The sequence below is a fragment of the Ascaphus truei genome, chromosome 10 (genome assembly GCF_040206685.1).
Source record: "Ascaphus truei isolate aAscTru1 chromosome 10, aAscTru1.hap1, whole genome shotgun sequence".
NCBI lineage: Eukaryota > Metazoa > Chordata > Amphibia > Anura > Ascaphidae > Ascaphus > Ascaphus truei.
Window position 1 is genome coordinate 50,402,280 of NC_134492.1, and position 15,129 is coordinate 50,417,408.

General features: G+C 42.0%; 2 protein-coding genes across 2 annotated transcripts in view; one reads left to right on the forward strand and one right to left on the reverse strand.

The window, feature by feature from the left end:
* CDC73 (cell division cycle 73) overlaps positions 1-15,129 on the forward strand; it is a 77,855-nt gene that overhangs the window by 39,386 nt on the left and 23,340 nt on the right. The gene's annotated exons all lie outside the window — the stretch shown is intronic.
* On the reverse strand, positions 845-9,249 carry B3GALT2 (beta-1,3-galactosyltransferase 2). The gene is made up of 2 exons (XM_075616933.1): positions 8,590-9,249; positions 845-5,671 (listed from the first exon to the last, which is right to left on the reverse strand). Exon 2 carries the CDS (start codon positions 5,557-5,559, stop codon positions 4,297-4,299), a length of 1,263 nt encoding a protein of 420 aa, XP_075473048.1. The 5' UTR covers positions 5,560-5,671; positions 8,590-9,249; the 3' UTR covers positions 845-4,296.

The window sequence follows — 15,129 nt, forward strand, 5'->3', positions numbered from 1 at the left end:
GCGCGTCTGAGAAGGAGTGGCTTGGTGAGTAAAAACTGACAGTTCTAATCGGGGGAACCTGGTTCAATTCCCGGTGTCGGCTCCTTGTGACCTTACCACACCCTGGGCCTCGGGCGCGAAAATCATATAGTACAACACACTATATTAGAATTGTGAAACTTTGATGTCCCATTGGGAGAAAAGCGCTATATTAAAGTTAATTATTTTAGTATGCAGGGCTTCCACTTGCAGCCAGGCATTGAGGGTAAGGACATGCAAATGAGCACAGTGTCACCTCTTGTAAACCTTTTGAGCAGAAGCATTGTTAGGGAGCTCCTTCCTCGGAGTATAACTCTTATAATGTTCGTATCTTGCCCGGTTAGCATGGTCTCTTTTGTTATTTAAGATCATGGTTAATATCTGGCCTTGGCGGTAGCCATGGTGACCTTTAGACCAGGGATGCGCACATTTTTCCCTGTGCGCACCCCTGCCTGCTCCTCGGTGCCTCCCTCCCCCTCCCCCCCCTCCTGCTCGCGCGGTCCCCCGGCATTTAATTTAAATGTCTGGGAGAGAGCGCGGGACCTCTAACTGCCGCTCCCCCCACCCCCCCCAGTTTGCGCACCCCTGCTTTAGACTGCCGCTGGGAGCGCTCCATTTTAACTTCCCTGCCAATTAATATGCCTAACACTTATTCTCTCCTGAACGGAGCCTTGGATTAAAAAAATAAAGTGTAATTACAAAAACTTGCAAGACGGGGGATCTGTACGGGCTGCCTCTGTACACAGGACCTGTGTGATGGCGCTCTGCATTGTGTTAAATGTTTGTACAAGACACTTGGTTATTAGACCATAATAGCAGGCAGAAGTCTATGCAAATTACGTTTTTATTTAGAAAATATTTGACCAGGAAAAAAATACATTGAGTTACCTCTCGTTTTCGAGTATGTCCTGGGTACAGAATATTGTAATGACGACATGAAGTATCACTGTCACAAACGTGTTTAAAGTAGGAAACAGCAGAAATCTAGGAAGGGTCTGCAACGGGCGCCAATGTCGAGACTGGGGGGGGGAAGCAGAAACAACCAAATTCTCTCCCTAACGAGCTGTAGTATTCCATGTTCTGCTGGGATGTGAACAGTCATACTGTCTAAAAGCCAATCTGGGCCAAGCAAGGAACCTTGTTTTTCAGTTGCATGTGTGTGCACCGAAATATGAATATGCTTTTAATTGTGCAGTCATCCCAAAAAAAGACCTATCTGGGTCTCAATGATTTTTAACCCAATACCTCCCTTATTTTTATTTTCTCACGTGTTTCTATTGGATTTTAACGTGCAATAAAGGCCAAAAGCCTGCACTAGTGGTCACGTGGCTCATTCAGCTCAATCTCACGTGCTCTGTTCCAGCAGTTAACAGAAAACTGTCATCCATGAATACTTCAGAGCTCTGGATAATACAGCCTCTTCTGGTAAAAGGCTCTGACGTTCAGTAGTACCATGCAGTGGGGAGAGCCATATTAACTTCAGTTTTTGGGCTACATTTTTGGGCTGAAATAAAAAACTGCTTTAAAATATATGTGAATAGTCACAATATAGTGGTGACAAAGTGAAGAAACAATTAAATGGATTTTCTAAGAGTTTAGATTGGAGAAAACCTTCCTGGTCTAGTGGTCTTGAGTGGGTGATATGGACTGTAAGGGTTGTTCCCTTCCAGCACACGACACTCCTGTTACACAGGGAAGTATGGCTTTATTGGCCGTACATCTCCACACAGGATTGGGAGAACTTCATCCTGTGGTGGTTGAATGAGAGATCCCTATTTGTTGACAAATTAGCACTGCCTAAAATAAATGGGGTCCCAAGGCTTGGTTAGAAGTGGGCAACACTGAAATGGTCTATCAGTTTATAACGAAAACGAGTGCGTACAATTTGTGAAAAAGTTATCTCGTCTACTAGGCCTACCCAGCTTCTGACCGGTCTGTAAGGGGACAGTAGCGGTTGATTGGCATTTAGTGCATCCCAAATTAACATTGCTGTTTAAAAATAAAAACTTCACCAGCACAGCCAAATATTTGCTGTAAACATGGCTCTAATCGCATGATGTTTTCAGTCTCTTTATTACGCGGTAAGTAGGATTGTCCCTCCAGGAAGCAATAACTTACATGGATTTAGAATCGGGTCAGCAAGCTAAACGGTCTGGGGTTTGTGTTCTGTTCAGATTCTCTTGCATAAAGTAATATTGAAATAAAGATGTAGTGGCTGCATTGTCCCCTCCGGTGTGTTATGGTGGGACATGTTAGACCCCTCTGGGGCATTATGATTGGACATCTACATCACTAGGATAACCTAAATTTCCTCAAAGAGCGATATAAGAAAACCGTGAGAACGAGTCTTCTGTTTCCCATTACTCTGCATTAGAGGCCAGTGGAACGGCTAGAACAGAAAATCAACATTTTAGTCACTGATTCAATGCAAGCGTTGAAATATTTTAATATGCTCTGTGCAGCTCTGCAGAACCAGAAGGGGTTGGAGATCCGCATTGTTCTGTTTGGCAGAACTCCCAAGTCCAGTCCCCAAGAGCCATCAATAGGCCAAGTTTTCTTGAGTTAATGCTCAATTACCCCTGTTCTAATTATCCCCAGAATAACTTGCTTAAAGCAGTCACTTGTAACTTGCCAGAAAACAACTTTTTGTAACAAATGTAACTATTTAGTTGGTTTCCGTAAACAAATGTAACTGTGCTAATCGGTTTGATGGAATTAATGTGCAAAAAATGAAAACCAAGTTGAACTTGTTAGCAACCGCTGGATGATGTTTGCCAATTAAGGGGTAGATTTGTCAAATGCTTGTACGGTTATTGTACGTGTTCTGGCTTTAACTCCCATTGAAGTTCATGCTGCTATGGGTGTGATACCCTGTACCACCACTTTACATAACTTGTCATAACCCTTTAAAGACACCAATCACCCAGATGTAACGCCTTAAACATTAGTTAATTTTGCTCTGATTTCTATTCCATCCCATGACCCCAGTCTTCTCCTTTCTTCCTAAATAGAAAAGTAAATTCTGTATCTTCGGTGCTCTCTGAGACCGATGAACATCTGCGGTGTTGTCGGCCTAACTTCATACAATGACCTTACAACCTACTCCTCCTTTTCTAATACAACTGGTGTCTTGTCCACAATAGCTTGTTTTGTTTGACTCACGGTGTCTTGGAGAACCTGGAATGGAATTAGACTCTCATGACACGGGCGAGGGTTGGCAGGTACTGGGTACATGTGGCCGGTTACCAGGGCTTTGTATCCTGTTGTACAAAAACTAGTTGGCCAATATATTGCGAGAAGTCAATCTCGTCCTCACCTTTTTATCGCAGTATTGCTTTGGGAGTTATTGGTGGTTTAGGGACACGCAGTTTAAGATGTGATGGGTTCAAAGAAAGCCGTGACCCCGCAGTGTAACGGACACCCCTGGTTTGCCCACTAATTCTCATTCCTTCCTCACTTCGGGGATGGGTTGAGTAAGGGTGTCTTCTATTTTCAAGTGTAATTTATTCAAACAAATAACGTAATGTTAAAAATAATTTGGAAGATGAGTTAACATTTTATTATGAAAACGTTTAAGAATAAAATGTTGTCCTTTTGACATTGATCACCAAATATCGTTGCCTCAATACATGTCAATATTGGTATTGTGGGATAGTGTTTTTGCCCTGCCCTGGGGTGAATACGTATTGTGAGGTTTGTTTGCTTTCCTTGTGAAAATAACTGCAGATACATGTACCTGGTATTTGTGTGGGAAATTTGATCCGCTGTACTTTATTGGCACATAAAATAGCAGGTGTACCACCCAGGTGTGCATGCTTGTTATTGCACAGATTAAACACACAACAGTTTTATACGATTTTTTTGTTGTTTTTTTTTACTTACACTTTTGTTTTTCTCTTCGTAATTTTTTTTTTTTAATAGTGTCTCTAGGTTTTGTATGCTCTGGAAAATAAAAAAATAATTTTTCACCTCCCATTTTTTTGTGATGGGGCTTAAATAAACTGTTCCAATGAGCTCATCACTCTTCACATGCTTTCATATTCTTTACAATTGCACATAAAATACTCAAGACCAGTGGTGGCGAACTCCAGTCCTCAAGGGCCATCAACCGGTTGGGATTTCAGGATATCCCTGCTTCAGCACAGCTGGCTCAGGCAAAGACGGAGCCACTGATTGAGCCACCTGTGCTGAAGCAGGGATAACCTGACCTGTTGGTGGCCCTTGAGGACTGTAGTCGGGCACGCCTGGTTTAAAATAATTCCTTTTTTGTGGTCTCCTTTAGTGCAGTTTGCGATGCCGATACCTGCTAGCCTTTTCCTTGGCAGCATTGGCACAGGCGTTGTGCTTATTCTGTTGTAAGTGGTTCCAGTATTTGATCAGTTCACCAGGCTGGAACTGATGGGAGGTAATTAAGTGGCTGTATTTGCAGCTCGAGTACGAAACTCTCCAGTGGTTGAAGACAAACTCGTTGGGTGGGGGCACAGGGTCAATTCGCAGCTTGGCCAGACAAATCCCAACGTATACATCCTCTAAATGTAACCGTCTTATGCTTAAAGAGACTTTAAATATCTTCTCTGCCAGGTTTCCAGAGAACACATAGCCAGTCCCAGAACAAAACACAGGATAGCGCTCACTTGGGTACAAATCCTGTGGCATGTACCACTTACTATCTTTATTCCGATTTGGAGCGTAACCTCTCATTAAATACCCTGTAAAATAGTTGGTTCTTGGCGGGAGGTCTGGCTTCAGTAGTTTATGTATTAAATATTCAGTGTTCACAAACATATCGCTGTCTGTCTTCATCACGTAAGGGACGTGTGGACAGTATGTAGCGACCCAGTTCATGCCCATGAGCGTTTTAATGGTCAAGTTGTAGTAGGTGTCTAAATATTCCTGTTGAATGATATCATGGTGCTGCCTGCTTTCAGCCATGATGGCTTGTTGAATGCCATTTAACTTGGCGTGTAAACCCAACAAGAAGATTCTGACGATTTGGATTCCTGGCGCGACGCTTTCGTTTCCCCACGTTTGCCTAATAGCTTGTCGGGCCTCAATCTGTCCTGGTTCTGCAGCTATGAGCAGTATAAGGAAAGGGCTTTTCTCCTGACACTTCTCAGGCTCATTAATGATGTACTTGTAATGGTACACACTTTGATGGCCAATCCCTTTCTCACTGTAAATACTTCCGTTGGTACTAAGTGTATTCTCCAGCCCAGTTACCCCTTGAGATAGTGACTCTGTGTTGCTCAAATTGGTCGCGGTGTGTGGCTTCAGTGTTTGGGGGACATTATCTTTCCACATGTTCCTCAACGAGCTGTTGGTTTCACTTTTACTAGCTCTAAATCCACGTATCGTGTGTGTCACAGGGTTTTCTTTGAACCCAATTCTTCCAGCGAGCGAGTTGTGGTGGCTAAAAAACAGAAACATGGCAAAGAGAAACACAAGAGAGATGAGCCCAGTGAGATGGGTACGGAAGAGAGACCTTTTGCTATTCCACGTCATTTTTGCGAGGCAGCAGTGACGCCGCCTCCACTGAAGCATGCTGTAGGGTAATGTATCTGCCCAACCTCCTAGTGTATTTTATCCACCCACTGACTCAGTGCCGCTATGCGTTGGTGTTCATCCTCATTCTTTAGTTTCCGTTGGTAATTGTCTAGAGAGAGAGAAGCATAAAAAGTCCTTAATACAGTAACCCATCAGTTGGTTTAATAAAATGCATTATTTAATGTAACTTTTGCCACAGGCAACGAATATCACAATGTTTCATGGACACTTCCCCGGTAGGTTCCCCCCACCCTTCTGTAATGAGGCTCGGATGGTTGGGCACATGCTCAAGGTCAATTGTATTTATCCTGACACTGACAATTCAGTGAATTAATGCAAAGCTGATTTGACGTGGATTCTGTGGTAGTGTTTCGGCAAAGATGTTTGTTTGCAAGACTGGTCCTGTGCTGTGAGCGCTTGTGCGTTTGGAAAGGTTGATTAGAGCAGAGTTCTGTAGGTCACACTACAGTGTCTGGCATGTTCGCGCTGGCGTCTTGCTGTGTTTAAAAATTCAACGAGAAGATTCAATTGTCAACTACTCTTCCCGGGTTTAGCAACCTCCCGGTTGAAGCCTCTTCACAATTACACTTTTTTAATTTAAAGGAATTTTAACACTTTCTGCCTCCCTGCCGCTCATCTTTTACATGATCTCTACGTTTCTTTTCAACGGCAAAGGTCAAAATATTTGAAAGCAAACCGTTCACATGGGGTTAACTGCAACCCGTGGCCATTAATAGCTTCCTCTAGAGGGAGCCCGGTTTTATTAAGCTTGCCATTGTATGCAGATCATAAAAACCGTGTTAATACTGCAGGGTCTCTTCAGAAAACTCTTTGAGCATCGATGCTGTTAAATACTCCTTGTAATTAACCACTTTATCCACGAGATCAGTGGAAAAGCTCGCGGATGTTCTACAACCAATCTTTATTTTGAAGCGCTAATAAGTTTATCATAATGGCAATCTGCACCCTACAGGGGTTGGGTGACCCATCGGGTCGCAAACCTCTGTGGAAGCCAATTTTTAGTTTTTTTTTTTTTTTTTTTACAATCCTGGAGTGCGCTTTTCATATTGCGTGTCCAATATAGGTGCACACTTCCATTACATAGCATTGGCCCACATGGTATTCTCCTTATACTGGATTCTCTACAGAACCGGTAGCATTTGAGAAGCACAGGGTCTTCTAGTATTGACCGGTCTTTCAATATTTTTTGAGTGCGCTGTACGATCCTCGAACTATCAAAGACCTGTTCACTTGATCTACAAACTGATCTGTGGTGGATTTAAATGCCACGCTTGTTTCTTTTATTTTTAGTCACTATTTGATGTGGTCACAGGCAAACTGAGACTGCGGTGTGCAGTGTTGAACGTGCTTAAAAATAAGGGTGATTTGATCTCGGCAGATTTTTTGGGAGGCATTATTTAGTCAAGTGCAAGTTGAATTAATGTTGTTTTTATTATCTCTTAGGTTGGTGTATTTGGTTTAATAGCTATAGATAATTTCTTATCTTGTTTTGCAGAAATATTAAGTTATGACAGCCAATTTGTTCAGATCTTACATTTATATACCCCCTGTTAGAGGAGTAGGAATGACTGTATTTTGTCAGTTTTGTGTTGCGAGGAGATGTCTGGACGTATTTACCCACATTCTCGGGTATTGGTTGAGCAATTCCCTGTAGAATAGTGATCTTAGGTCTTGTTTTGTATGCGGTGCTGAGGCCAGTTAATAAAACATGTTAAAGAAATATAGCTTGTGCAGTGGTTAGTCACTGCCATGTAAATCTTGCTAGACATTGCGTTTAACCCTTCCCCTGCACTCTTGTACATGCTGTCCTGTAACGCACCTGATAATGCTTTGCAACTGCCTTTTTTTTTTAAGGGTTTAGACAAGGGGTGTGTTTCAGCAAGTGCTTTAACTACAGACCCATCGTATTCAATGCATTAGAGTGCTATATACTTCTCATGTTTGATGCAGTTGTGAGCCTTTGTTAATTTGCATGAGAATATCTTAATTTGCATTCAGATTAGGGCGCGCAGGCCAAATATTCATCCGAAATGCCATGCACAATTTCCAAAGGGCTTTGTCTTGTTAAATGGCCCCTCTTCCTCCTGATCATGGATGCTTTTATAAAAGGTTAGTTTAATACCTTTCTTTTTGCAGAGTACTGGTTTATTACTACCTTTTTTGTGTGTGCGGATCTCATTTTATTCTGTGACCTGGGGAAGGGAATGCTGCTGCATTTTCATCCCATTACTGACCAGTTTTAATCTGTGTTCTCATCTGTTTGCAACCTCCCGGATTTTTGCCCTGTAGCAACCGTTTCATTACACGGTAGCACTGCCCCGGGGCAAAGTAAGCACATTTGATATGGGACACACTTAAATGATTTGTTGTGCCGTTTAACATTTGTGTAGTACATAGCTCGTTTATTAATTTTTCTACAACATTTGACATGCAATATTCCCAAATAAAACCCACAGCAATTTCATTCTTAGCAGCAACGCGCAGCCTTGTGACAAAACCACTAACCATGTTCTTGCTTTGCAATGGTAGAGATCAAGACTATATATATTTTTTCCTAATCAACGACATCTCATTTTATTTCTCTTGCTACATGAAATTTGTGGATGCCCCAGTTTTGATTTTTGGATCTCGGCAGCTCGCCAGTTTTAGTAGAGATTGAACATTATATTGGAGGAGGATTAAATGTGACCTAGTTTGTGAAGGGATTTTGTTTTCTCCTGTATTGCAGATGACTATTCTTTTTTGCGATACCCAGATGAGTAGTTAATGGCTGCATAATGACACATTCAGATGCCTTGGTTGCATTTGATAAATTCTCCCTGGAGCCTCTGTGCCAATTGCACAAGCTGCTCTCGTTTTTCAACGTCAATGAATTTTATATTGTGGTTACCCATCGAATACCCCTCTCTGCTGGAGATTATAATTTGTATTTACAATCTGTTCCCAGCATAGAGTTGCAGTTGAGAGGTAAGGGAATAATGTTGGATACGGAAGATTTTGACATACCTTTTTGTACTGGGGACATTCATGCTGGTAGCAATACACCTATTGGAAATAGTTTGGGAACGCCATCACTTATCCAAAAAAAAAAATGTTGCTATTGAACATGCGCACTCCTTTCAGAAATGTGCTCCCTGCGCTGGCTTCTGCCTACATTGACTGTCCATCTGTATGCAGCTTGCCTTACTGCCTTTTCCATTCATGTGCGTTGTATTTTCTCCTCGCTCCGCAACATGAGACCCCCAGTGCTGTCCTCCGTGCGGACCCCAGGTTGGCTTGTGGTGGCTGTTCATGCGATGAAAGCTTCCGTCTGCCGATCTTGCCTTTGTCCCCTAATGCAGTATTCAGCCGTCTGTATCCATGCCCGTGCTGGAAGATCTCGGCAGTGTTGGAGGCACCTCCAGGACACACTGGTCCCGTTGAATTAAATAATAGTAATGGGCTTTGCACTCTCCTTCCTTGTTGCTAGGCAGCTTCACAAAAGCCTAAGCTGCTTTGCAGAGGGGGGTGAGATGCAGGGCTGTGGTGTGCTTCCTCGGCTGCCGTGCGTGTCTCGGGGAGGCAGTGGTGTAAATGTGGGCTTTGACAGATGCTGGTTTCTGACAGAGCAGAATTGGAACGTCACTGGCTTGGCTAACACCCACGTGATGCGCTTGCATTCATTGCTCCCAAGTCTGAGAGCAGCACGAGTATACGCTTGGTGATCACTGTGAATAGGGCTGTATTCGGATTGGTAACATGTATGCATGTTAAAAGCCCGTCATACAATAACTCCAGTTTGAGATTGGTGTTAATAGGAATTGAAATACTGCTGCATAGTGGCCATATAGATTTATATTTTAAAAATATATAATTCTACTCATCTCATTTATTAAATGGATCTAGCAGTAGATGGATGTTTGCCTTGCATTGCTTTATCATCTTTAATATAGCTCAGCTAGTCGTTCTCGTTGCAGCATGTTATGCATTTGAGTGTCTTACAGCAGTGGTTCCCAACTCCAGTCCTCACTTACAGAACTCCCCTTTGCAATCCTATCCCCTTGTTTTTCTGTGCATGGCAAGGTTACATGCTGCCCTCCAGCATAGAGATTAAAATACATCGCGCGTGCTTTTTAATCCGCTGGCATTTTTATTTGCTGTATGTAACAGTGTTTATAGCTGACCGATAAGTGGAAGTACACTGCTGGCCACTAGTGTCAGTGTTGTCTTCAAAGATTGAGTTTCCACAGCATCAATGTGCTGTGTGCTGATAGAGGAATGGGGTATGATTGTGTTAATGCCTCTTGCGTACATTGTGCCGAGTTAAATGTACACACCCACTTCAGGCTAATGCAATTCCCGGAGTTCTGCACCCAGTTTTCTCATGTATGTAGTCGACATTGGAACCTTATTTTTCTTTAGTTTTATATATTCAGAACCATGGATTTCTTAAAAGGGGCAGTATAACGTAACGGAAAAGCTTTTAAAGACCTGTGATAGGCTTTCTTAGAAAGTGTTAGCGAGACTCAGTGTGGTGCCAGCGGGTGAAGTCACATCCCCCCCCCCCCCCCCCAGCTCCTGCAGCCCCACTGCTCCTACACAGATCATCAGCTTAAACAACCAGGACAAATGATTTAAGGCAGTAGATAAAAACTCTGCTGCATGCTCCTGTGAACAGCAAAAAGCAGACAGACTTTGCATGTTCCTGTGAGGGGGAGATGCATGTGCAGGCAGCCTCTGCAGAGACATCAGGCTGAGTATAACCCTCACAGTTTCAATCCATCTGAACAGGAGAGAAATAACTGGGAAAGCTCTACAGCAGGACAGTAACTTGAAAACTAAGGAGAAGCATTTATATGGAGAAATACATTTCTCTCTGGACTGATGCCCCCCTAATATCAGCGAAAGCAGGTGAGAGCCGGGAGAAAGTCCGAGCACATGGGGGCGCAGCATGCAGGCCCAGATGAATCTGATGTGTCCCAAGAGGCTGAAACTCCCAGGGATTATGGCGAGAATTCGAAAAGTGGCTAATGGGTGCTCAGAATAGTTATAGGGCCACAAAATTCAACAACAAAGGATAATAAATGAATCAGAAAATAGATGTACTCTTTGCATGGAGTGGGTAAAAACTAAGGGTTAGTGAGATGTCCTGCATTTTGTACTATTGAGGGGGATTTCCCTGAAGAAAAAAGTGAAAGGAGTCCTCAACAGTCGCCTCATTGGGAGTGCTTCATATAGTAATAATCTTCCATAGACAATTGATTAGACTTAGATTCAATAGACTTAGATTGTAAGCTCCCCGGAGCAGGGACTCCTCTTCCGAAATGTTACTTTTATGCCTGAAGCACTTATTCCCATGATCTGTTATTTGTATTTGTTATTTATATGATTGTCCCGTGTAGTACTAATGTGAAGCGCTATGTACACTAATGGCGCTATATAAATAAAGACATACATACAATTGCTCACATACCTCTTTGTTCGATATAAACGTCTGTAGAAAACTTAGAGCTCTGTACCCTCTCCTAGCGGATATTTGTTCTTGTAGGTGTGATCAGCTGCAGGTAGGCAAGTCCAGATAAGTGAAAAGAGAAAAACAGCGCACAACCAAATGGGAGCCAGGTTTAGAAAAATACCAAAATCTTTATTGAATGAGTCTGCAGACCTCCTGTGGGTGATGTGTTTTTTTTATCATTCAATAAAGATTTTGATATTGTTTCTAAACCTGGCTCCCATTTGGCTGTGCGCTGTTTTAATATTTTCACTTATTATGGTGAGAGAGCCAGGGCTGTGGCAAAAGAATTGATGCCTGCATTAAATGAACATTATGAAAAATTACAAAAATCCCTAGATCTTAAAGGGGAACTAACCCTGCAAAACACCAGGCTGGGGGGGGAAGTTGAATCTAGAGTGGGGGTCCTAGTGGGTGTATCCTCAAACGCAGCAGGACATTCAAACTCTGAAAAAAAGAAATACAACTTTAGAAGACAAGGTGGAGGACCTGGAAAACGGGTCACGCAGAAATAATATAAGATTAATAGGCGTCCCTGAAGAGGTGAAACCCTCCCAACTGCAGGATTTCTGCACAAAATTGCTGCCTGAATCTTTTGGACGATCACACTAACAAAGTGGAAAGGGCTCATAGACTTGGGCAGAACCAGGAAGGAAGGTCACGAGCAGTAATCGCAAAGTTTCTGGACTTTGACATATAAAATAAACAATATTAAGAGCCCATAAGGATTCGGGTGGCCTTATTTATGAGGGAAAGAAGATCCTAATCTTTCAGGACTATTATGCTGCAGAATCAAATAAGACTTGCATTCAGTAAAGTTTGTAGTATGCTATATAAGCGAAATAAAAAAAAAATCCCTGTGATATCCTGCCACCTTAAGAGTCTTCATAAATGGAGGGACCAGAATATTTTTAGAAGCAGCAGAGCGCTTTATCCACAGCTTGCTGCAGAACTGGAGGACAGAACCTCAGGAAGGAGACGGAGATACAGCAGCCAAGAAAAAAGGTTCCCCTGCAAGATCCCCGCACCGAGGAATCTGACGAAGGAAGTAATTTCCGAAACGCTTTATTCCTGGTCGGTTGCGTGCTGGAGTATCAAACGCAGAGAGCCACCGTAGCCGTCACGTGTCTGCCTGTTACGGTCCTGCAGCCGGACGCGGAAGCAGGAAGATACCACGCCAGTGCTGACTAGACGGTTGTTCCGAGCCGACGTGTACTATTTGCTATGTGAGTTTATATTTACTTTTTATCTGTAATAAAGTGTATACTGTTATAATCTTGCCGCCTATATCATCCTTGTTGGGACGGTACATGGAACAAGGGACAACATATGTGACTGATGACAACATTCTGTGTGCGGAAGATGGTGTAAGGATGCCATTTACCAAGAAAGGGCTCACACTTGGCCGTGTGAGTATAGTTATATAGATTTCTATACCTTTCCCCTTCCTGATACCTCAGTGAGGTTCACTCGCTGTAGGGTTGTTACACTCCAATACTGTGTTTCTTATATTGATCATATTGTATGATTGACATTTTTTATATATTTATTTCGCTTGTGCGCTCACCACCCTTCCCATTCTAAGATCCCCGCACTGCTGAGATGGGCCAGGCTGCAATGAAATTAGTATTGTACTCATAAAGGGACTAATGTGATCTGGGTGTATTAAATATTATTTTAGAACTAATCCGTGGTGCGCTTTGCGTGCATTTTTGTTTTTGTCCCTTTGGGGGAGTTCCCATTAAATAGGGGCGATTTGAGGAGTGACCCCTCACGTGTAGTTGCCAACGGATTATACACATCTGCCGTATTGATTGACAGCACGAGCGCAGAAACCTTATTCACCTGTTTCTTGGTTACAGAGAGATAGTACATCCACAAAATTATGTGAATGTGAACAGTGTTTATATGGGGATTGTTGCATTTAGTGATTTATTATGTTGCTAAAGTTCAAAAGCAATGTAGGGGTTATATTGCCAGGAGAACATAATGTCATTCTTTAGAGAACTTTTTTTTTTGGATAATTTTTTTTTTAATCGGTTAAATGTTTAAATAAAAATAATACAAAAATTAAGAACCTGTTTTTTGAAAAAATAAATATGGCTGGAGGGGTAAAGGGAGGAAGCGGGCGTGAGCTGGGATGGGGCTAAAATTTAACTTCTGGAAAAAAGGAATGTCATTAATCTGTTTTTTATGGTTCCTTTTTTATACTCTGTATTATGTATTTGAAATGTGTTTCACTGGCCAGATATATTGTGATAGAGATAAAGGTAATAACGGTAAAGGAATGTTCTTTAAATTGTGCTAGACAATACCAGATAAACAACTAATCAATGTCGAGACTGGTTTCATGGAATGTTAAGGGTATTAACTCCCCAATTAAAAGCAACAAAATGTTAAAAAGTACCCGAAGCGCTTAAAAGCGGATATAGCACTTATTCAGAAAACACATCTAAACCGGGAGGAGAGAAACTCCAGATTAACTGGGTAGGTGAATGCGTATTATCCCCAGCAGTCAGTGATCCATTTTTAGATAAATCTTATCTTAATCAGAGTAAAGGAAAATAAAGATCTGCACAGAGCAGCATCGGGCTGTTACAAGAAACAGTGGGTTTGTTAGACTGCTGGAGGCTATTTAACCACACAGAGAGAATATACCTTTTTCTCTCACCCGCATAACTCCATCTCAAGAATAGAGTATATTCTAACAAGCGACCATATGATGGACAAGGTGTCCCCACTGGCGATTTTGAAGTTATAATCATATCAGACCACACACCAGTATGGTTAGAAATACATTTAGGACTTAAACATAAAAATAAGATGGTAATCTGCAGATTCTCTTCATAATGAGGAGTTTAAAGCTTTCCTCCTCAATAGCTGGTAGTATTTCCAGGAAACAAACGCTATACACCAAAATGAGGGGAAATGGTATTGGGAAACCGCCAAAGCGGTAACGAGAGGCAATATTATGGCATACATGAATAAACGCAGGAAAGAAACAGAAGCAGAATACATTAAATCTAGCATGGAACTAAACAGGACGTTCTGTCACTTCAAACAATATCCCACCCCAGAAAACAGGGACAAATACATGGAAGTGAAGAATGTATGCGAAATATGGCTACACAGAAAGGAACAAAAAGGCTCCAATTTGAGACCTTACGGTAACAAGGCAGGTAAATTATTAGGAAGTCTAGTTAGATGAGCTACACAGCCAAATCGCATACTTTGGATGCGTAAAGCTTCAGGTGAACTGACATCAGCTCCTGAAGAAATATGTACAGTGTTTAGGGACTTTTATCGAAAACTGTATACTACCAGTGAACAGGATGATGTAGCTCAAGACAAGTTTTTACATTGATTAAAGTTCCCCAAAATAACGAATGAAGAGCAACAAGATCTTAACGCTCTGATTACCAGGGAAGAAATAGAGGCTGTCATAACGAAACATACAAATGGGAAGGCACCAGGGCCTGACGGCTTTCCGGACGAATTCTATAAGATCTTGGAGCCAAAGGTAAGACTATCCCTGAAAAATGCCTTCAGAGAGATTCCCCTCTGTCTACTATTTAGAAACTGGGAGAATAGCTTTCATCAGAATTTTACATAAAGGGAAAAGACCCTCTTGTGCCAGGTTCATATCGACCTATATCCTTCGTAAATCAGGATGTAAAAATGATCTCAAATTTTGGCAGAGAGGCTGGCCACAGTATTACCAGGTCTGATCCATAAAGATCAGACCGGTTTCGTAAAGGGTAGATCTTCAGTGAAGAACATAAGAAAAGTATTAGGAGCCCTTTATTGGACCAAATGAAAACCACAAGATAATAGAAACAGTGTAATTATTTTGGTAGATGCAGAAAAAGCCTTTGATAATGTTAGATGGGAATTTGTATTTGATATACTTCAAAGAATGGGAATATCGGGCATGTTTCTTAACCTGATTAGAGCTATCTATGTACTGTATGAGGGTCCAAAGGCACAGATCATGGCAGCGGGGATTCCATTTATACAGAGGAACAAGGCAGGGGTGTCCCTTTCCGCCATTTCTA

Excerpts from the sequence above, each read along its gene's own strand:
- B3GALT2 (XM_075616933.1), bottom strand. The coding sequence starts at position 5,559 with ATGCTTCAGTGGAGGCGGCGTCACTGCTGCCTCGCAAAAATGACGTGG.